Raw genomic sequence first — 24433 nt, forward strand, 5'->3', positions numbered from 1 at the left:
CCTTGCGCATATAGTATTCCAGGACACTGCAGCTTGCTGAGGTTGGGAAAGCAACAGCATGGGGGGCCACTGTCTCGACCTCTCCCCCATGTGGTCTCACCTGTGCTGCTAATTGCCCAGCTCTTCCCGCAGAGCCCAGGGCCACCTGCCCACCAGGAGCAGAAGGGAAGGAGCAGATAGGTTGGTGTGGCGGCTCCCCCAGGCAACCTGGGGGTGCTCTGGCAGCCATGGTAAGTGCAGCTGTTGGGGAGGACATGAGTCTCCACAGGAGCGGACAGACTCTAGGCATTCAGGTACTGCGCTCCTGCTTCCCAAGGACCTGGTGGTGAGAGCGCCCCCAAGAGCCCACTGCTGCTGCACAAGCCTGGCTGGGAGCCCCGCTCCTAGTGCCTGTTCCAAGCACCACACTCTCACCTCCTGCCCCTGGGCTGTCACAGCTGCAATGTGGAGTCTGCCAGCTATTGTGCCATGTTTCTTGGCATTGAAAATCCTGTAGGGTGGGGGTGGAGGAAGGTAGAAAGGTGTGACTCAAAGCAACGTGATGATGTCACTCTGTCATCCCGCAGGAAAAACCCAATATATAGAGAGAGAATACTTCATTTGAAACCTATTCTAAATGTGTAGCACTAATTACAACCAAATAAATTGTTTGCAAACAGTTTTGTAATTGAAGAATATACAGTTTCAGTATTTCAAAACTTATAAAAGAATATTACTTAAAACTGTTTCCCATTCAATCATTTGTTCTTCTATCTATGCAGAATTAGACCTGTCCATTTAATAATTTTCATTGAGAAATGGTATTTTTACACTTGTCTATATTATAGAACATGATACTTCAGAAGCATGATCCATCCATACTGCACACAAGTCATAAGAGTAAATGAGAGAATGTTAAAAACGAGTAGCCCCGTGGCATCTTGGAGACTAACAAAACATATATATAGGGTATCACAAGTGGGCTTTACCCACGAAAGCTCATGATACTATATACTTTTTTGTTAATCTCTGAGGGTATGTCTACACTACCACCCTAGTTCGAACTAGGGTGGTTAATGTAGTCATACGAACTTGCAAATGAAGCCCGGGATTTGAATTTCCCGGGCTTCATTTGCATGTTGCCAGGCGCCGCCATTTTTAAATGTCCGCTAGTGCAGACTCCGTGCCCGCGGCTACACGTGGCACAAACTAGATAGTTCGGACTAGGCTTCCTATTCCGAACTATCTGTACGCCTCATTCCAAATTCCAATCCCGGGCTTCATTTGCAAGTTCATATGACTACATTAACCACCCTAGTTTGAACTAGGGTGGTAGTGTAGACATACCCTGAGGTGCCACAGGACTACCTGTTATTTTTAAAGTTACAGACTAACACGGCTACCCCTCAAAGACTGTTCAAAAACAATGTTCACCGTGGATTTGGGAAGAAGGAAGGGAAGGAGAGAGATGACACCATGTTGTTAAATATGATATAAGGAGAGAATATTAGTCATCCACAGCCTGGGAGCAGAGAGGGGGGAGAGAGAGAGAGACTCAGTTCCTCCAGGTGGTTAGAAGAGCGGATCCCTCTAGCTGTCTTAGTATCTCTTCACTTCTTTGCCCAATCCCATTTATTTTTATTCCTTCACCTCTTCAGCATAACATACATTATATTTTTAGATTTGTACACAATCTATTCCAAATTTATTCTGTCTGATTGTTGCCTGTCTATGCTTGAGGCATTCTGTTCTACAAATACACCATATAAGGGAGTCAGGTTCAGTACAGTTGTCCTTGAATGGTGAAAACTTATTTTTATTTTGCAATACAGATAGGCCTTTAACATTACCTCCTACTGCAGTAAAAACTATAACTGGTTTTAGCAGGGTTTGGGGAAATTGTGAATGATACTTTTTTTTTTTTTTTTTTTTTTTTTAAAAATCATGCTTGTGGCTGTGATGTTTCCCTAAATTGTGAGGTAACTTGCTACATCTTCCCTTAACTTGAAAAATCTTTGCATAGTGCCAGCTGTGGGTTAGCTCCCGAGTGCCACTGGCCACGGGTAACACAAACACTGCTATCTAGGCCCCACAGGTCCTACTGTTACTCTGTAGGTTACTGATTGGCACAACCAATGTCTCCGACCCTCCAAATGTCTCTCTGGAGTCTCCAGCCCCTTGTTGGACACTCTCTTAGTTTTCACAGATTTACTACTTCCAAAGAAATATTGGTCCCAGTTAGATATGTTCATAGGGAAATGAAGTATAAGTTAATTTAACAAAGCATAGAGATTCAAGTAGTAGCAATTAGAACTATTGGAAAACAAACAGTTACATAATAAATAAAATCATAACACATTCAGGAGCCTAGATTTAAGACATTAGAGTGTCTTGTTAATTATAGAGTATTGTTTGCCCAAAATACTTAGTGCTTCATCATCAGATTGAATCTTTCACCTAGGAGGCCAACTAACAGTGTGCTTGTCTCATGAAAGGAGCATCAGAACCAATGTGTTCATTGTACTCCAACCTTTTGTCTTTATTCATAAAGAAGATACCCTCCCCCTGTTTCTTGTTTCCTGTAGATTTTCTCACTTGTAGATTTTGCAATCACACCATTCACACTTGGTCATAAAATCATAGAAGATTACAGTAGGAAGATATCTCAAGAGGTCATCTAGTCCATCCCCATGCTTGCAGGAGAGCCAACCCCTACTAAATCATCTCAGCCATGGCTTTGTCACGACAGGCTTTTTAAAACCTCTAAGGATGGAGATTCTGTCATCTCCCTAGATAATCCATTCCTGTGTTTCTCCACCCTCCTAGTGAAATACTACTTCCTAATATCCAACCTTGACATCCCCCAATGCAACTTGAGACCATTGCTGTTTATTCTGTCGTCTGCTACCACCGAGAACAGCCTATCTCCATCCCCTTTGTAGTCCGTTCGTCCCCCCCCCCCCCCCATTAGATAGTTGAAGGTTGCTATCAAGTCCCCCATCTTTCTTATATTCTGCAGGCTAAATAAACCCAATTTCCCTCATAAATCATGTTCTTTGTCCTGCTAATCATTTTCATTTCCCCATGCTGGACACTCCAATTTGTCCACATCCTTTCTGTAGTGGTCGGGGGGCGGGGGGGTGGCAAAACTGGATGCACTACCCCAGGTCAGGTCTTACCAGTGCCAAATACATCTGCTGACAATGCTCCTACTAATAAAGCCCAGTATGCCATTAGCCTGCTTGGCAACAAGGGCACACAGTTGACTTGGATCCAGCTTCTTGTCCACTGTAATCCCCAGCTCCTTTTCTGCACAACTGCCACTTAGCAGTTGGTCCCCAACTTGTAGCAGTGCATGGAATTCTTCTGTGCAATCTGTACTTGTTCTTCTTGAACCTTGTTAGATTTCTTTTGACCCAGTCCTCCATTTTATTTAGGTCATTCTGGACACTATCCCTACCCTCCATCACATCTTATCTTGGCCTCCCTTCCCAGCTTAGTATCATCTGCAAACTTGCTGAGGGTGCAGCCCCTCCCGCCTTCCAAATTACTAAAGAAAATGTTGAACAAAATGAGCCTCAGGACTGACAGCTGGGCATTCTGGTCCAATATGCATATAGCCGTGGTCCCCAACACGCCATGGCGCCCGCGGGGGCATTTCTCTGTGCCCACCAAGTGCTCAGGGCTGGCCTGGCCCCGGGCACGTGGCGCATGCGCAGTGCTGGAGCCGCCCCGGGCGCGTGGCGCACGGTGAGCGCTGGCCCTGGGGGCGCCGCGGATTCACCCCCCGCGGCGCATGGGGGAGAGAGAGCGCCGGCCCCGGGCGCGCGGCGCTTGCGGGGGGAGGAAGCGCTAGCGCCGGCTCCGGGCGCGCGGCGCTTGGGGGGGCGGAGGGGGGAAAGAGCGCCGGCCCGGGCGCGCGGCGCTTGCGGGGGGAGGAAGCGCTAGCGCCGGCTCCGGGCGCGCGGCGCTTGGGGGGGCGGAGGGGGGAAAGAGCGCCGGCCCGGGCGCGCGGCGCTTGCGGGGGGAGGAAGCGCTAGCGCCGGCTCCGGGCGCGCGGCGCTTGGGGGGGGGAGGGGGGAAAGAGCGCCGGCCCGGGCGCGCGGCGCTTGGGGGAGGGAGGGAGGAAAGAGCGCCGGCCCTGGAGCGCGGCGGAGGGAGGGAGGAAAGAGCGCCGGCCCGGGCCCGCGGCGCTTGGGAGGAGGAAGGAGGGAGGGGGTAAAGAGCGCCAGCGCCGGCCCCCGGCGCGCGGCGCTTGGGGGAGGGATGGGAAAGAGCGCCAGCGCCGGCCCCCGGCGCGCGGCGCTTGGGGGAGGGATGGGAAAGAGCGCCAGCGCCGGCCCCCGGCGCGCGGCGCTTGGGGGAGGGATGGGAAAGAGCGCCAGCGCCGGCCCTGGGCGCGCGGCGCTTGATGGGAGAGCGCCGGCCCCTGGAATGCGGCTATGGGGGGGCCCCCCCCGGCGCCCTGCGGGCGAACGGCCACGCCCCCGGCGCCCGGCAACCCCAAAAGGTTGGGGACCACTGGCATATAGGTATATAATACAGGTTGAACCTCTACAATCTGGGACTATCTGGTCTGACAACGTATGTGGTCGGGGCTGGTGCAGAGCAAGAGCGCAGTCCCGGCTGGGGCTAGTGGCGGTGAACTCAGCTGCAGCTGGCGCTGGAGTCAGCTGGGCACACAGCTTGGACCAGCACTGTGGCTGGAGGGGAGGTGCAGCCACTGCCGGGGCTGGAAGCATCAGAGTTGCAGGGCTGGCCCCTGTCTAAGGCTGGCACGATGGGGGGCTCAGGGCTGGCACAGTTGGGGAGAGGGGCGGGGGGGCTGAAGGCAGCAGCAGGGAACACAGCCCTACCTGGAAGCAGAGCATACAGCTGAGATGGGAGTCTTGTCCTCCCCTTGTCTGGCAAACTCCATTGTTCCCAAGGGTGCCGGACCAGGGAGTTCCAACCTGTACACAAATGGCCCGACAGAGAGACTAGTATTACAGTAAAACTCGGATGGTCCGGCATTTGATGGTCCGGCACTCCTGATGGTTCGGCACCATCAGGAACCCGGAAGTGCTCCGGACTATTGGAGCTGCTCTGCCCCCAGCTTCCCGGATTCAGCTGCTGCTAAAACTGACCAGCGGCTGAATCGGGGAAGTCGGGGGCAGAGCAGCTGGAGTGCCACAGGGTAGGTCCCGTAGCGCTGACCCTTAGGGCTGTGGGACCAACCTGGCAGCACCCCAGCTGTCCCCGATTCAGCCGCTGCTGAAACTGACCAGCGGCTGACTCCAGGAAGCCCGGGGCAGAGCATCTCTGCCTCGGGCTTCCTGGAATCAGCCCCTGATCAGTATCAGCAGCGGCTGACTTGGAGACACCTAGGGCTGAGCAGCTGGGGTGCTGCTGGGTTGGTTCAGTAGCGCCGAGGAGCGGCGCTGCGGGACCAACCCGGCAGCACCCCAGCTGCTCTGCCCTAGGTGTCCCCAAGAGCAGCTGGGGTGCTGCCGGGTTGGTCTCGCTGCGCCAAGGGTCGGTGCTACCTGACCAACCCGGCAGCACTCCAGCTGCTCTGCTGCAGGCGTCCCGATTCAGCCGCTGCTGAAACTGACCAGCAGCGGCTGAATCAGGGACGCCTGGGGCAGAGCCGGACTACTGGAAGGGGTGGGCTATGAGGGGTCTGGAGTGGCATCCCCCCCCCTCACTCCAGACCCCTCATAGCCCCCCCTTCCGATGGTCCGGCATATCTGATAATCCGGCACCCCCTGGGTCCTAAAGGTGCCGGATTATTGGACATTTACTGTAGTTTCCTCCTGCCTGAAATGAACACCTTCATTGTATGTCAAGTCCTGGTGACCTGCTGAAGACGTTAACAACATAATTTATTAGCATACCATGCATACATATATTTCGCAGTGATTATCTAGTGGGCTTCTAGCTCTTGGGAGAGATATTGTATGCCTCTGTTCAATGAACACATCTCACATGTGGAATCTCTGTAAAACTATTAAGCGTTTGTTTTCCCTGCAAATGTTAAATATTTTCCATAGGAAACATAAGATCTTAAAATTCTGTTACAGAGAAACTCTTGCTACACAGTTGGATCTGGCTGAAACCAAAGCTGAGTCAGAGCAGTTGGCCCGAGGTATCCTGGAAGAACAGTATTTTGAACTGACTCAGGAAAGCAAGAAAGCAGCGTCAAGAAATAGACAAGAAACTACAGATAAGGACAACATTATAAGCCGGGTAAGTTGTTACTATTTAAACCTGTAAGAAGTGGTTTTGTTGTTTTTTAAAAAATGCAAACAATTATCTAAAAGTGCCCCCTCATAGCCCTCACTTCTCCCCAGTCCTCTCTGAGCTTGAATGCTATTTGCGATGCTCTGGAAACTCTGGGAGAAGCGAGGGAAGAATTGCTGAGTGCCGGGCCCCTAGCTTTTCCCCATGAGTGCTCCAACCCCAGATTACTACAGATGCAGAATAGGGATGTTTCCAGATGAGGGAAATCCAGTTTATAGAGGCCCAACCTCTTCTTTTTAAACTGTTCTTTCACTGCAGCTTCCTGCATATGTGTACTGCCTAACATAAGCCTCCAGTAGAATGTTAAGCAAACTAAAATGTGGTATTTTTCTTGCATGGTATTATGCACTTTACATCCTTATACTAAATTATTTGACATTACTGCATACGTGTTCCATGTGCTGTAGCCATATGAAATAACCTTTAACTTTACAGAATGCCCCATTTTCATAAGGGACTATTTTAAATGACTGCATCAAGGTGGATTCTTAAGTACAAACTTCCAACCCATAAGTTGTCAACTTCAGATACTGTTGTTTTTCTAACACAGTCATTCAATATATTTCTGTAGATTTCAAGGAAAACTTGCTTACTGAACACAACTGTATTCTTCTTAGCATGTGTTGTATGGCATCCAGCAAAGTGATACTGATTGGGAGCTAATATAGGCAAATAATACAGGTTGGATCTACCTGGTCCGGCACCCTCAGGATCTGATCAATACTGAATGATGAAAGCGGGGCCTCTAGCCCTCCTGCCATCTGCCCAAAAGCTGCCACCAGCTCTGCTGCTGCTGGGACTGGAGCTCCATGTCTGGGGCTAGAGCTCCATGGTTGCCACCACAGAGCTCCCTTGCTATGGCTGGAAATACACAGCCGGTGCTGGCCCTACTACTGGGGCCAGAAGTCCCCACTGAGTCACCAGCCTCCCTTGCTACACTCCTGTCCTACTACCAGACCTCTATGTTCCTGGGCTCTGGTCCAGGAACGTCTGTTCTCTAGTTGCTGGACTAGAGGGTCCTACCTTAATTTTCCCTTACAGTTTATTCATAAATCCTGTGTGCACTGTTTCACAGAATCATAGAATTGGAAGGGACCTCTCAAGGTCATCAAGTCCAGTCACCTGCACTCATGGCAAAATACAAATCATTTCTTTTTAACCATATCTCTGTCTCTTTTCCAAGATATATAACACTACCCAAATGTAAAATTCATGGACTGAGAGTGATATTAAATTCTATAGCTATATCCTCTCTATTTAGTTGTGGCTAGTTATATGTTTATTGTTTACACAGAAGTTCCTTAAAATGTAGTGAAAGCTGCTGCACCAAGTACACTGCAGTTCTGCTTAATTCCTTAAATTATGTTGATTATTGTTTATTGCCTTCTGAAAGTGTGTTCAACAGTTCATGGATCATAAAAGGAGACCTAGTCCTTTTCTCAGATATAGTTGTATATTCAATGTCTTTTTTGTGAAAGAAAAGGGGATCAGAAAGAAAATACAAAGTTGTACCTCCCTGATCTGGCAACCTTGGGACCTGATCGGTCCCAGACAAGGGAGTTTGCCAGACCCATGGGAGGTCAGAGAGTGGGAGGGCACCAGCCTCCCCACTGGGATCCTCTCCCCGAGGATGAAGGTTCTGTTGCTCCCAGTTCTGGCAGCCATGCTGGCTACATAGCCCCATGGCTACTGGCAAATCCTCCCTCCCCCAGTTCTGCAGCCCTGTAGCTTCAGGTGGCCCTGCTGGATGTGCGGACTCTGCTGCCCCGTCAGTCCTGCAGACTGTGCTGCCCCATGGGCTTCAGCGGCCCTACGGACTGTGTAATCCTGTAGGCTCTGTTGCCCCCTGAGCTGTGCTGCCCCACTGGCCCTGTCAGCCTGCTTTGCTCCCTGCTTCTGAAACCTTCTATTGCTGGGGCTCTCTGATTCAGAAATGCCTGTGGTCCTGCCAGACCATGCTTGTTCCTAGACCAAAGAGTCCCAGACCATAGAGGTTCAACCTGTATCTAACTTTATGTACAGTTATGAAGCATGAACAGTTGAGTTAGTATGCAATCTAAGAATGGTGATTCTATGTGGAATAGCATTATTGATTTAAGAATATTTTAAAGAATAAATGCAGTTTTGAATATGAATAGCAAATGCTTTGTTTTAAAATGTGTTTGTTTTCATGTAGCTGGAAGAAACAAATAATGCATTAACCAATGATGTTGAGTTTCTAACAAAAGAAAATGCAGAGCTCGTTGACAAAAATAAAAAACAGGAAGAAGGTATGCTATGTTTTGAGTTTTCAGTGATGTTATGATGATATAGAGAATCATGTTTGCTGTTGCGACTTGAAAATCAGTATAACAGTTTTGTCCTTCAGTATTAAGGGCCTTAAAATCTTTCTGCCCTGTCAGCATAAAATTATAATTTCCTCCCTCTCATGTGATGGGGTACCCGGTGGTCCCCTTTCTTCTACTTAGGGATTTCAAGTGGAAACACCTATTGAGGGAGCTTGTATTGTTATGAGGATGAGAAAAGGGTATGGGGAGCTATGAGCTAATGAAAAGACTTGCCTGGACCTGCTGGTTTGTAGGCCAAATCCTCCGCCACATTTCATTTGTACACCAAGATTGCAAATCCCACCCTCTCCTATAAAGAACAGATTATGAGTACAAAGTATACGTAATACAAGCTTTGTGCTTTTAGCTTAATTGTATATCTGAATATGTTCAACACGATATAGAATATAGAACACAGATTGGAAATAAACATTTTTTTATATTCCATATTCTAATCTTCATGATGGCACTTAAATATTAATGGAGTTTTGAAAATTTTAGTATGAATATTTAATGTTATGCCAGCGATGTTCATGACCGCATAATTAAGGCTGCATTTGAGTTTTTGTTTTGGCAAAACTTTTAAACCTTTCTTTTGTAAAAATCTCATAAAAATTGCAAAAATCAAAACAAAATATGAACTTCCAAGTGCTAGAAACAATATTTATGAGGTCCTTTGATTGTTCTCTTTTTTGGGATTGTTTATAAAAAAAAATGCCAGTACTGAATTGGTCTGAGATCAAGATAAAATTAAGTAAAGATAAGTATAAAGTACTGCCCTTAAGAAGGAAAACTGAATATTAACCCGCTATGTAATTCAGTTTTGAGAGACTTAATATTGTTCCTGGGGTAAATCATAGGAGTGTCAGAAATAAATTCCAGGAGGAAATCATTTTGTTCTACCTTAGCATCAGTGAGACATCAGTTGGAGTTTTGTGTCTAGTTCTGGGCATCACATTTCAGCATTGGAAAACTTGGAGAGTCCAAAGGAGAGCAACAAAAATGACTGGATGTGGGGAACAATGGTAACATTTTTTTTCAAATTATGTTTGTGGCGCTCATGGGCTAAATCTGCCGCAAGGTTGAAGTTGGATATTAGGAAAAAAACATTCCATCTAATGGGTAGTAGGCTTCCAGGGAAGTTTGTGGAATGTCCATCACTGGAGTTTTTTAAGAATAGTGTAGATAAATACGTATCAGGGATATTCTAATATGTTTGGTCCTGCATCAGAGCTGGAGACTGGAATAGATCACCTTTTGAGGTTCTAAATTTCCATTACTTTATATCATTAAATATGTGGGTTTTATGGTTACAAAATGTCTGTGTTTGTATGCAAAGTCAAAGAACAGTAAGATGGGGGGGGGGGGGACCCACATACTGTGGAGAAATGAATTAACTTTAAAAATGATTTTCTTGTCATAAAATGAATATCTGAGAAAAGTAATGTTATTTTTGGACAGAATTTAGATTGAAGAAAGAAGAGGAAATCAACAGTATTAAAATCCATTATGAGAAGAATCTTCACACTGAAAGAACTCTTAAAACACAGGTATTAATTTTAAAGCATTTTATCTGAGCACTTCGACTTCATTGTGATATACCAGAAGTTTTCAAATTTAAACTTTCATTCCATCTGAAATCAGTCCTCCCAGCTCTTTGTGTCTTCGTGTAATTACTTCTCAGCCTATAGCTAGATGAAATTTGTATTAATACCTCTGTGCAATTCTTAAATTTCTATTGATGTAATTTAAAGCTAAAATCATAGGTCGTAATTGTGTAAATATGGTACTTGATTAAAGAATGTTGAGAGTTTACAGGATCAGACCCACAGAAGCAACATGTTCATAGGAGTTTTTTTTTTTTTTGTAGTCCATGCATTCACTTCTCTAATTATGTTCTGGAAAATCCACACCTTTTTAAGCGACTCCGGTCATTAAAAAAAAAATCAAAATTGAAATGTTATATTTTTCTTTTCTCTTATTTCTTTTGTATTACCGAAATGTGTGTATTTTAGCAGTTTGACAGCTACAGTAAGAAGGGGAGAGAAAGCCAGAGAATTCTATATGATAGCATGCTGAAATATAATGTGGATTTCTGTAATCCAAGTGATCTTTTTCTCTCTGACATTGTGATTCTGTACCAAGAGGAACTTTTATATTCTTTACAATAGCATTTCTCTTAATTCATTTACTTTGTGCAGGCTGTGAACAAATTGGCTGAGATAATGAATCGGAAAGATTTTAAAATAGACAGAAAGAAAGCTAACATGCAAGATTTGAGGAAAAAAGAAAAGGAAAATCGAAAGCTACAATTGGAGCTTAATCAAGAAAAAGAGAAATACAATCAGATGGTAGTGAAATACCAGAAGGAGCTCAATGAAATGCAAGCGGTAAAACCTTTTCCTTTTTCATGATAGTCTGTGATCCAATCCAAAGGGAAAGAAAGTACAGACATAAAAGTAACTGTTATGATATAGTTGCATGTACTAAAGGCACATTTTTTTTCTGTCCAAAACACTGTGACTATATTTTTCCAATACAGTAGAATCTACTTGATAGACCCATTTCATTTTAACAATTACCTGGGAACAAATCTGATACTATGCAGTTGACTGGTTGAACAGTGGAAAAAAATGTCCTAGATAATATGGTCTATTTTTTGCAAGCCAATTTACAGTAGTTTATGGGTACAAAGAGGTGTTTGCTGGTATAAAAATTCCCTTACCTGATCTTTAACTTGCTTTATTACAAATTAAAGAAATTTATTCTTGCTCTAATTTAGTTTTTAAATGGTTTGATTAATACTTGATATTTTAAGAAAAATGTTAATGACAATCAAAATATTTCTTAATGTAATGTATTCTCATGAGTCCTTAATAACTGGACTGATTGCTTAGTTAGTTATTTTAGTTTCAAACAAAAGCCCAAACCACTTCAGAGAATTCTATTATAGTCATACAATAGTAAAAGATTATGAATAGTAATGTTACCAGATTTGTAGATTTACTGAAGTATTGCAATCCATCATAATTCATTATTATTTTGTTTCCATATTCTCTTTGGACCGTATACTTATGGTGTATATGTAAATACAGCAACTAGTGGAAGAGTCAACATATAGGAATGAGCTTCAGATGCAATTGGATAGTAAAGAGAGTGATATAGAACAATTGCGTAGTAAAATTTTGGACCTTCAGCAAGGAATGGACTCTGCCAGTGTTGCTAGCCTCCAGTCAGATGAAACTGATGGAAACCTTACAGGTAAGAGAATTATGCATTTAGGCAATTTGTCTTTTGTAGATGCATACACTTAGTGTTACAAATAATCACCTTTTAAAATGACTTTTCTCTTACCCTTTCTGCATCCCCTGTTCATTATTTTAACTATTGTATTTATTAGTTAGTTGAAGTCCTGAATGGGGGAAAAAAAAATACAAATTGAACCTCTGAAATTCGGAACTCTGGTCTGGCAGATGTTGCGGGATCAGAGAACCCCAGCACCTGTCCCAGAGGAGTCCCGGGTGTGACAGCAGCAGGGCAGCCAGCAGCAGAAGTGGGGCAGCCGGCAAGCCCTGTCCCTGCAGAATCCTGTCCAGGTGGGACAAGTGAACCCTGTCCCTGGGGATCCCCAGTCGAGTGTGGCAGAAGCAGAGCAGCTGACAAGCCCCATCTCCGGGGATTCCTGGTTGGGCGGCAGAGAAGCGGGGCTGCTACAGCTGATGAACTCTGTCTCCTGGGTGCCCCCACAGGTTGGAGTCCAAGCCCTTCAGGCTGGAGCCCAGTGGCAGTGGGGCTGGAGAGGAAAGCTAGCTGCAGGCAGGAGGAGCATTCTGGGAGGCTGGTGGCAGGGACTAACTAGTGATTTCATAGTTTTGCTAGCTATGAATACGGGACAGTTATGCCTTCATTCCATCTGAAATCAGTCCTCCCCAGTTAGAGCCATCACTTCCATTCAGTGAAAGAGACAAGTCGTACAGTTGTCATTATTGTTGCTACACTGTGTGACTATAATCGATGGAATATGTGTTGTAAATGAGGAATCTCAAATCTTTTCAAAATGCAGACCATATTGTAATGCAACACTTCTTTATGGACCACCTCCCTCTAGTTTACGTAGCATCACTGTGGCAATGACAAAAAAATTCTCTGAAAAGGTAATGTTAGGAAAATATTTAATACATATTTTCTAAATATTGTGATTCAGCAGATGAACTAACCATCTCTCTGCAGACCACGAATGTGTAGTTTAGACTGCAGTTTGAGAATCATTGTTGTAGACACTAATTACTTTTTCTGGTACTAGAACAGAATAACCAGATCTCTATTATGCCAACATACAAGATCTGTTTTAGACACAGAACAGCATTCAGTAATAATATGCTGTGCTTTAAACTGCCCATAGGGCAAAGTTATCTAGATTATTTTCTATATACTGTGGTGTAATTTTCCTCATCAAATTAGTAATAATTATGTTTATCATGTGACTTTAAAATCTGAGTGCAAAGTATCAAAATACATCTAAATATCTGTAAATAAGGGTTGGACAATGTCATCAATAGCATTATAGACAGGAGGAAGAATGGTTCTTTGTTTACACATGACCATACAACCTCAGTGGATGAGTAATGTAAAAGAAAACATTTTAGGCATGTCTCTTTTCCTATTGATGCATTTTCTGTAGACCTTCAGTTTTTCCAAATCTTAAAATGGTTGAAATCTTGAATTTCAGGTATGTAACAATCGCTAGTGAATATTTTTAGATAGTAGCCTCCCTACCTTTGTCTGCATTGGTGTCGTCTTGTCTTAGTTAATTTTTGTGTGTATATGGGTGTTTTTTTTTTTTTTTACTTTAAATGTTGATTTTAAATTATATACCTTTCCCAAGTGTTTTTAGTCAGTTATTAGAATGTCAGAATTATCACGATTGTTGTACCATGCACAATTCAAACTGTAAAATAGTAAGATTTTTGAAAACCCAAATGGTATGTGTGTGCTGTATTTGTTCCAGAACATTTTTGAGCTGTTGGTATATTTGATGTTATACCTCTCTCACATTTGCTGTTGGTGACTCCTACAGTCATTATATTCATGTAGGAACACGTCTCTCCTTGTTTTCAAACTCTAGGAAGTCTCTTGTTGTTACCAAACTGTCAGTAATATCCAAGTCTGTTCCAAGGAACTTTTATTCCTTGATGACATTTTTAATGTTATTTACTAAGCTATTGAAAAGGGATCAGAGATCTTCAGCTGGTAGCTTTCCAAATGTTACTAAATGACATCAAGCCTTTTGTTCAGCAATATCTACTATATGAAAAGAACCTCTGTTGAACCTGCCTACACAATTTCTGAGCTCTTACCATTTGAAATCATAATTTTCTCCCCTAATTGGTTAATATCTTAGAAATCTTGTGTTGTCTAGGAAGTATGTCCTTCATCTGTTGAGTTCTAATTATATCCAGTCCAAAACTACCAAAAATACTCAACAGTTAGCTATAACCATGTACTTACTTGTGTTTCATCTACTCCAAACCAAGGAGGTTCCCCACAAAGTGGAGTCATAGCCCTTCTTATGTTGATAAAATCACAAGGACAAAATTATGGCAGTACTGAATACAAAAGGATTGTGAAGGATGAAACTATAACTGTGCTTAAAAAAAAGAATTAGATAAGTTCATGGAGCATAGGTCCATCAGTGGCTGCTAGTCAAGATGGTCAACTATGCAGCCCCATTCTCTGGATGTTCCTTCCCTCAGAATGCCGGATACTGAGACTAAGGGTATGTCTACACTTGCATCCTCTTCCGAGAAAGGGGTGCATATGAAGACATTTGAAATTGCAAATGAAGCCGGGGTTTAAATATCCTGTGCTTCATTTGCATATTCGTGTTATGGCGCTATTTCGAAATAACAGCTGCTGTTAAGACGCGGTTATTTCGAGAGAAAACCCTTCTTTCAAAATAACCCTTATTCCTCATACAATGAGGTTTACCAGTTATTTTGAGAGAAGGGTTTTCTCTCCAAGTAACTGTGTCTTAACAGCGTCTGTTATTTCAAAATGCCATTTCGAAATAGCGCCATAACGTGAATATGCAAATGAAGCGCGGGATATTTAAATCCCAGCTTCATTTGAAATTTCAACTGTCTTCATTTGCATCCCTCTCTCGAAAGAGGGTGCAAGTGTAGATATACCCTAGGAAACTTGATAATTGCCATGTTCCATTCATTCTCTTTGAAGCATTTGACTTCAGAAGATAGGCTACTGGGCTAGATGAACAATTGGTTTGATCCAGTATGACAATTTTTAGGTCATTATGTAAAGCACTCAACAAATGCCCGAAAGAAGGAAAATATTGCCTTCTATATGTTCCAGTCAGGCCACACCATCAAGTGTTTCTGAGGTTTACACTGGCTTCTATAGACAATCAGTATAAAGCACTGTCATTGGTCTTTCAGCTACCCCTCACTCTTTATAGAAGTGCTAGTGACCATTGTTGCCACACTTCACTACCCAGGGATCCACTTTGTTCCTAGATGTTACAGCAGACTTCCGATAATCCGGCACCGTTGGGACCCAGGGGGTGTCGGATTATTGGATATGCCGGAGTATCAGGAGGTACTCTGGCGGGGGGGGGGGGCTGTGACGGGGTGGGGGGGGAGGTAGGGCGGGGAACGGCCCAGCGTGGGGCGAGCCAGGTATTGGTGAAGGGCAGCACTGCGGGACCAACCCAGCTGCACCCCAGCTGCTCTGCCCCAGGGCTTCCCCAAGTCCGCCGCTGGTCAGTTTCAGCAGCTGTGGACTTGGGGAAGCCCTGGGACAGAGCAGCTGGGGTGCTGCCAGGTTGGTCCCCCAGCGCTGCTCAGGTGAGGGGCGGCGCTGCGGGACCAATCTGGCAGCACCCCAGCTGCTCTGCTCCGCACCGCTTCCACAGGTCCACAGCTGGTCAGTTTCAGCAGCGGCAGCAGAGGACTTGAGGAAGCGGTGCGGAGCAGTCCCAATTGTCCGGCTGGCCGGAGCACTTCCGGGTTCCAATAGGTGCCGGACTGTTGGGAGTGCCGGACCACTGGATGCTGGACAATTGGAGTTTTACTGTACTTTTATGATACGTTCTCTACTTCTAAAACTATACTTAATTATAATATAGATTTTCCATGATGAATATCCATTGTTATTTAAACTCAGTTGAAAGCAAGACCATGTTTCATTACTGTTCAGTTCTACTCATATTTTTAAAGCTGCATCCCAAACAGTTTAGATTTAGAACCTCAGAAAGCTAGAGTTTTCTGTAGTGATAGCCAGAATGAAGCAACAAAACATTAAGGTCAGTATGGGAAACCTCAGTTCTTTTCAGCGTTCAAAATAATGAATTTTTCTTTCAGTAAATGTGTTGTAGGAAAATACATTATCAAAATACTCATCAGAAAATTGTCCTATGAAAAACAAATAAAATGTTTGTTTCTTATTCTTTATATCTAGTTGATTCTTCCTGCATTCCTTATTTATTTATCTTCTATTCTTATCTTCTGTGAGTAATGGGACACTTGCGTACCTTTGCTTGCTTTTTTCTGCACTCTCTTTTTATATTTTGTAAATTATGGCTCTGGTTTGTTTCATTTGCAGCATATTCCTGCTAAATATTTTCATATAGCCAATTTGAATATTAAATTGTGTTTATCTTCCATTTTTGCTGCAACAAATTTTCAAACCAAAGCATCCTTTTCTGGCTTTAACTTTTTTTTTTTTAAACATAGTGTTAGATACTAGCCTTCTAGAAAACAGCTTGACATTTTTTCTGCAATAGCTGTGTGAAAATAAAATGTTAGTTTGTGATGAAGCATGAAATATAAATGCTTATATCCTTGTTTTATTTAGCTATTCTTTTAATTCATGCTTTGCTGATCTTTTGGGTAATTGCCTATGGCCGCATGAAGGCAAGTGCGCTTTGTTAAAGTATTTTGTTTTTTTATAATATGTTAAAAGTCTATTTAATTTGCATGTTTTTTAAACCAGAATCAAGAATTGAGGGTTGGCTTTCCATACCAAACAAAGGAAATATAAAACGACATGGCTGGAAAAAGCAGGTATGAAAAGATTCCCTTCATTCCCACCCTGCCATCCCTGAATAGTTCTTTAAGCATACATCAACATTAATATTGACAGTACAGTTTACATTTAGAAATATATATATATATATATATATATAAAATACATTGTGTCTGTCTGTCTGTTATGGATGTAGTCTACACATGCCCTATGAGTACATTCCTAGTGAATTCAAGGAGATGAGTCTCCTCCTTGTATTTCACTCTATTTACCTACCAGGAGTAATACATGAAATCTGGCAGGACAAGGCCAGGATTATTCTCGTTGCCCTAGTGTAGACCAGATGTCAGTGGCCTTCAGACATTGTAGGAAACACATCTATTTTTATCATTTTCACAAGATCTTTTGACACAAGTGGAGAAAGATCCATCAAAGATATTTCATCTAGCATCTGGATGTTTGATTCTCATTGTTTCACAGCTTCGTTGCTCATCTGAAGTATGTTGAGTGCTGGATCTCCAGAATGCTGTCAGTCCTTCCCTTCTGTTGCCTATAAGTGGGAAAGATTCTCTCTGTGGGCTGGGTCAGGTAGTGTAGCTCCATCCTTAGCAGTTGTTCCTTTTTTACTGGAATATTTACTGTACCTCAAGTTGGTGGGATTGTCACTTTCTTCAGTCAAGAAACATCTGTAAATCATTTCTGTAGTGTAATTCTGTCTAAACCCATGGGAGAATGTTCCCTGTTTCTCCCTTTTAAAAGAACTTTGATGATAGCTGTAACAGAACGGTGCTGCTATGATTCAGTCTGTGCACCCCATTAGTGAAACTACCCTATCACAGGACATCATCTTGTTTTCAACAGTCTTCTAGCCCACTGAGATGATGAAGGGCCATTTGTGAAGCACACTCACTAGCCTAAGTTACCCAATGCTGCTTTATGGCCCTCCATAAGAATTGAATGGTCCTTTGAATCTTTCCAAAATTTCTTGATAGGCTGGTAACTGTTTTCCCTTTCAATCAGAGCTTGAATCTGTGAGTATTTTTCCCAAAACGTCACTCTTTTCCAGGGGAAGTGAAGTCACATACTTTAGAGACAAAGATGACATTACTGTATTTAATTAGGTTAAAAAAAAAAAGTATTCTCCTAGGCTTTTTCCTGTGGGGATAATCATGAGAGTCAGGTGATTGCAATTTGATAGGTGTCCAAGTTGACAAAATGCTATGTTAAGGAATGCTCTAAACAGCCTTGAGTCCCTATTAGAGGAGCTCAGGGTCTATTCAACCAAGGCTATGGCAATTTCCGTGTTTCATCTTAGGTCTGTCCCAGTAATTAAGATCTGCAGAGCTGCTGAGTGAAGCTGAGTCAACACATTCTCAAAACGCTATTTAGTGGACATGGCATCAAGATCTGATGCTCAATTTGGGGAAGCCATGTTACTCAACATTTAAATAGGACTCTTCATCCAGCCATTCTAGGGAGGATAAGCACTGCTTACTAGACTTCAAGTAGTGGGAAGTAGTTGAAAGCATTTTACTCCTCTTTCTATTGCCTCACCTTCAAAAGTTTGCAAGGAAGGAGTGCCTTGGAACATCTAGTGATCACTGCTTCCTGAAGTTTCAACCAAATCAGTCAAACTACTAGCACATCTCCTAATAGTGAGGTAAATCAGAAGTTCATCTTGAAGAACTCCAGTTATTGGTGTGTAACTGTGTGTAACCTTTCCCCCTTTTATTTCAGTATGTTGTTGTAAGCAGTAAAAAGATATTGTTCTATAATGATGAAAAGGACAAGGACCAGTCTAATCCATCCATGGTACTAGATATTGAGTAAGTGAAGCTACTGTTAATTTGACGTAAAACAAATTTGGTAGAAAAGCATTTTATATACAGTGACTGAGAAATTTGAAAACTCAGAATCAAGATACGGGAAACAACTTTGAGTCTCCTTTGTGTTTTTGAATATTCATGTTTATCTGTCCTGCTTCAAGATACACTGAACATACTAGTACTTTGTTTCTAATATCTTCAACATTTAGACTTCAGTGATAATTTCTAGTGCACAGGTAGTCAATAGATGGACCATGAGCAAAATCCAGTCTGTTAGATGGTTTTGAATGGACCCCCCAAAATTTTTGTATATTTATCATCATTATTATTATTTGTATTGTTTTCTCTGGAGTCTGGCTCTTGACTATACCTTGATTAAGAAATTTGACAAAAAATTGACTGCCTCTGTCCTAGTGTCTTGTTTTGATAAAATATAAAGGAAACAAATTAACTACAGGATATGATGATGATTTAGGCCTAGTACTTCCATCCATAGTTATCATATTGCAAACATTAATGAATTAGGCCTCACAGTATTACTCTGAGGCTCTAAAACCTCCCTTCTTGTCTTCAAAAAGAATGCATACTTAATAAAATGATCCTAGTCCCATTTTACATATTTTGGTATTCCTTGTGTACAAAGGAACAAATTATGCATAAACATATTACTAAAGCCAGATTACAGCCCTGATATCAGTGGGATAACGTGTATGAGTACAGTTAATAATAAGATTGAGCCTGCAATCATGTCTAGAGCAGTTTAACCAAGAGATTTTATGTATTTTCTATTAGCACTTTCCAAATCTCGTTTGTATAATTTCAGTAAACTATTCCATGTCCGACCTGTAACCCAAGGAGATGTATATAGAGCAGAAACTGAAGAGATCCCTAAAATATTCCAGGTAAAAAGGAACCTAAATACTTCTTTAAAATCAGTAAAATTTGTTTATTATAAAAGTTTTTCCAATAAATCTTTTTAAAATTTTGCTCAGATTCTCTATGCTAATGAGGGGGAATGCAGAAAAGATTTGGAAGCAGAACCAGCACAAACAATGGAGAAGACAAATTTTCTAAATCACAGAGGTCATGAATTTATTCCTACATTATACCACTTTCCAGCCAACTGTGAGGCCTGTGCCAAACCCCTCTGGCATGTCTTTAAGCCACCCCCTGCCTTGGAATGTCGAAAGTGCCATGTTAAGTGCCATAAAGATCACATAGATAAAAAGGAGGAATTAATTGTCCCATGCAAAGGTAAGGCACTCTAACTATTATATTTGTTTTGTAACTTGAAACAGCTATTCTGTGCATTTCTAGCCAAATATTTCAAATTACTAGAGGAAAACAAAAATAATTAATGATAGGTTTAGAAGAATCTTCATTGGTAAGGATAGTGTTAAAATGTTAGACAACTAACACATTGCCATTAAAGAGGCTAACTGTGTTCTGCCTTCACTTGCTGTATTATAATATATGTAGAGTAGTGTATTACATGAAGAGAATAGGCAGTAGGAAGGGGAATCTATGGAGCACTCACTGCCACATGGATTCTCCCATCTTCTGTGCCAGGGAAGATAATGGAGCAAGTAATTAAGGAAATCATTTGTAAACACTTGGAAAGTGGCAAGGTGATAGGGAACAGCCAGCATGGATGTGTAAAGAATAAATCCTGTCAAACCAATCTGATAGCTTTCTTCAATAGGATAACAAGTCTTGTGGATAAGGGAGAAGCGGTGAATGTGGTACACCTAGACTTTAGTAAGGTGTTTGATACTGTCTTGCATGATATTCTTATAATAAACTAGGCAAATACAACTTAGATGGGGCTACTATAAGGTGGGTGCATAACTGGCTAGATAACCGTACTCAGAGAGTAGTTATTAATGGTTCACAATTCTGCTGGAAAGGTATGACAAGTGGGGTTCCGCAGGGGTCTGTTTTGGGACCGGCTCTGTTCAATATCTTCATCAACGATTTAGATATTGGCATAGAAAGTACACTTATTAAGTTTGCAGATGATACCAAGCTGGGAGGGGTTGCGACTGCTCTGAAGGATAGAGTCATAATTCAAAATGAACTGCACAAATTGGAGAAATGGTCTGAGGTAAACAGGATGAAGTTTAATAAAGACAAATGTAAAGTGCTCCACTTAGGAAGGAACAATCAGTTTCACACATACAGAATGGGAAGTGACTGTCTAGGAAGAAGTACGGCAGAAAGGGATCTAGGAGTTAGTGGACCACAAGCTGAATATGAGTCAGCAGTGTGATGCTGTTGCAAAAAAAGCAGACATGATTCTAGGATGCATTAACAGGTGTGTTGTGAGCAAGACACGAGAAGTCATTCTTCCGCTCTACTCTGCACTGGTTAGGCCTCAGTTGGAGTATTGTGTCCAGTTCTGGGCACCGCATTTCAAGAAAGATGTGGAGAAATTGGAAAGGATCCAGAGAAGAGCAACAAGAATGATTAAAGGTGTAGAGAACATGACCTATGAAGGAAGGCTGAAAGAACTGGGTTTGTTTAGTTTAGAAAAGAGAAGATTGAGGGGGGACATGATAGCAGTTTTCAGATATCTAAAAGGGTGTCATAAGGAGGAGGGAGAAAACTTGTTCATCTTGGCCTCTGAGGCTAGAACAAGAAGCAGTGGGCTTAAACTGCAGCAAGGGAGGTTTAGGTTGCACATTAGGAAAAAGTTCCTAACTGTCAGAGTAGTCAAACACTGGAATAAATTGCCCAGGGAGGTTGTGCAATCCCCATCTCTGGAGATATTTAAGAGTAGGTTAGATAAATGTCTGTCAGGGATGGTCTAGACAGAATTTGGTCCTGCCATGGGGGCAGCGGACTGGACTCGATGATCTCTCGAGGTCCCTTCCAGTCCTTGTATTCTATGATTATATGATCATTTTCTGCACCTTCATAGAGGGACGCATTGGAACCATAGAGGATACTGTAGCCTAAGGCTAGAACAGCAGCCTTGAAGTGGCTATGCATCTGTCCCATGGGCAGAAGGTGAGCATTCTGCCTTTGTGCTCCCAGAGAGCAGTACACATCCCTATACTGGGGATGTGTGTTTCTCTTGAATTTGGGCCAGAGAGTACCAACACAATTGTACCAGCTCTATTAAGACTAAAATTAAAGTCAGTCTCCATAACATTGATTATATTAATGTAGACAGCTTTGCAGATTTTTGTTTAATTTCTGTAATTTCTCTTCAACATTTATTGTATGTTTTACAAATATATAACCCATTTCAATAAAAATGTGCTAGGTTATGCAGATTCCAGCATTCTCCAAGCAGCATCATTATCATAACATTGTAATCCTATTAATGATGATTCCTAGATTTTAATTGAACAGTCTTCTTTCTTCTCTTATTTATAGTGAGTTATGATGTAACTTCAGCAAGAGACATGTTGTTGTTGGCATCCTGTCAGGATGAACAGAAGAAATGGGTCACTCATTTAGTAAAGAAGATCCCCAAGACACCCCCATCCAGTTTCATTCGTTCTTCCCCTAGAACTCTGTCTGGAAGATCCTCTGCAAATCAGTCTTTCCGAAAAGTTGTTAAAAATGCTTCTGGAAAAACTAGGTAAGAAATTAACTATAAAATTTCTAGCTCATTTTCATGCAAAAAGTCCATGTATCATACGTTATGGAGGCTTTGTTAGTAATTCTGCAGATAAACTTGTGATGAACTTTCCACTTACAAAGTAAAATTGCTTTGTTTCACAGTTTCATTTTTTAATAATCTTCATGAAAAACAGATACAAATCAATTTTGAAATTTAGTCCTGAGACTCTCATCTTTCAACTTTGAGTGATTGTCCATATGCATATTCCATTAATGGGGTGTGTGTAGCTCCTGCACCTCAGCGCAGAACCTTTTGTCCAGCATATCTGTATCAGGAACATGAGGAGCTGCAGATGCATGTGCATAAGTGAGGGCATAATTGGTGGAGAACACCATCTGCCATCAGTTTCTCTGTCACGATTTGGCAGTAACATAAAGCAGTTGTTGTCCATACCCCTATGTTCTAGTTTAGTAGTGCATTCATATTTATAATTATAGATAGTGTGCTTTCTAATATTGAGAGAGAGAGAAAATACTTTTTCTGAGGTGGCCACCTTAGGGTCTCCAAAGTTTAAGTACATCCCTTTTTTCTAAAGGACCATGTCCACCAGTGAGACATGTATTAAAGGCTACTAGTCTTTCAGAGAATTTTACATTCCTGGAAAATATAAAAGTTGAAAATTATTCACATTGCAGGCTTGTAAAAACAGAGAGGGCAGTACTTCAGATTTTTCTGTGTTAGATCCATAGAGCTGACATCAAATCCAGGCTGACTACCGTCCCCTTTTTCCCCCTACCCCAGTATGCTCTGCTCCAAAGAGTATATTTGTGGGCTCCTTACTGCACTGGTGGTCATGCTGCATGACCCACAAATTAAGAACAATGAAGAAGAGGCAAGCTGAAGAAAAAACTCAGAGCACAGGAAACTCTAAGGGCAGATTCTTTCTTGTAAGAATTGTGCAAAGTGGAGTTCTCCTCTCATGCACAACTTATCAGAAGTTTTGTAGCCAGCCATGCACCTGTAGAAGCTTGATGTGTCTTACTACTGAGGAATCTCTGAGGTTGACACCCTCAGGATCCCGGAAAACAAGCGACACCAATCCTTGATTTACTGCCTTAAAAAGCTACATTTGGGTGGGGTGGGTGGGTGGGTGTGTGTGTGTGTGTTTTCTGTCAGGTGACAGATTGATTTCATCATGCTCTCTAGCCGCGAAAGCCTCCGCAGATAGGGGGCTTGGTGAGCACAGGGTGCTGCTATTATTCTTTATGAGCACCTTGTATCAATTTAATTTAAAATAATTTTCTTTAAGGACACCATACATACATGATTCCCTTTGCCTCAGTGGATAAAGAATCTATGAACAGGGGAAGGTTCAGTCAGTTAGCGCAAACTCTTCCCCTTGCGGAATTCCAATTGTTCAGCTCCCTCTGAACCTTTTTATTCAGTTCCTTTTTGAATGCAGTCAACAGTTGAGCTATATGCAGGACAATGTAGCACTTTAAAGACTAACAAGATGGTTTATTAGATGATGAGCTTTCGTGGGCCAGACCCACTTCCTCAGATCAAATAGTGGAAGAAAGTAGTCACAACCATATATACCAAAGGATACAATTTAAAAAAAATGAACAAATATGAAAAGGACAAATCACATTGCAGAACAGAAGGAGGATGCGGGGGGGTGGGAAGGGGGAGGAAGGAAGGTAAGTGTCTGTGAATTGCTGATATTAAAGGTAGGGAGAGTGGGATGTTTGTGAGTTAATGGTATTACAGGTGATAATTGGGGAAACTGTCTTGATAATGGGTGAGAAAGTTCAAAGACTTGTTAAGTCCTTGTTGGTAAGTGTCGAATTTTAACATGAATGACAGTTCAGAGGATTCCCTTTCAAGTGCAGATGTAAAAGGTCTTTGTAGCAGAATGCAGGTGGCTAAGTCATTTAGAGAGTGTCCTTTCTGGTTAAAGTGGCAAGAAACTGTTTTCTCTTTGTGATCTTGTCTAATATCTGTTTTGTGGGCATTAATCCTTTGGCGAAGTGTCTGAGATGTTTGTCCAATGTACATAGCAGACGGACACTTTCGGCACATGATAGCGTAGATTATATTTCTGGATGCGCAGGAATATGTGTTCTTGATCTTATAACTCACTTGGTTAGGTCCAATAATGGTATCAGCAGAATGAATATGTGGACAAAGCTGGCAACGGGGTTTGTTGCAAGGGAAGGTACCAGGGTTGGTATTAGTGTGGTATGTCCTGTGGTGGTTGGTAAGAATCATCTTGAGGTTAGGTGGTTGTCTATAGGAGACTATGGGTCTGTCTCCCAGAGCCTCTTTGAGTATGGTATCCTGTTCCAATATAGGCTGTAGTTTCTTGATAATGTGTTGGACAGGTTTAAGTTGGGGGTTGTAGGTGA

General features: G+C 42.3%; 1 protein-coding gene across 3 annotated transcripts in view; it reads left to right on the forward strand.

Moving 5' to 3' along the window:
* ROCK1 (Rho associated coiled-coil containing protein kinase 1) overlaps positions 1-24433 on the forward strand; it is a 145628-nt gene that overhangs the window by 110962 nt on the left and 10233 nt on the right. For all 3 annotated transcript variants that reach the window (XM_006139046.3, XM_075920910.1, XM_075920911.1), the window contains 10 exons: positions 6042-6207; positions 8438-8531; positions 10050-10138; positions 10790-10978; positions 11684-11849; positions 16596-16666; positions 18366-18454; positions 19278-19356; positions 19447-19708; positions 21836-22043. In XM_006139046.3, the coding sequence (XP_006139108.1) occupies positions 6042-6207; positions 8438-8531; positions 10050-10138; positions 10790-10978; positions 11684-11849; positions 16596-16666; positions 18366-18454; positions 19278-19356; positions 19447-19708; positions 21836-22043 (1413 nt within the window). The remainder of the gene's footprint in view (positions 1-6041; positions 6208-8437; positions 8532-10049; positions 10139-10789; positions 10979-11683; positions 11850-16595; positions 16667-18365; positions 18455-19277; positions 19357-19446; positions 19709-21835; positions 22044-24433) is intronic.

The sequence above is a fragment of the Pelodiscus sinensis genome, chromosome 2 (genome assembly GCF_049634645.1).
Source record: "Pelodiscus sinensis isolate JC-2024 chromosome 2, ASM4963464v1, whole genome shotgun sequence".
Taxonomy (NCBI): Eukaryota; Metazoa; Chordata; order Testudines; family Trionychidae; genus Pelodiscus; species Pelodiscus sinensis.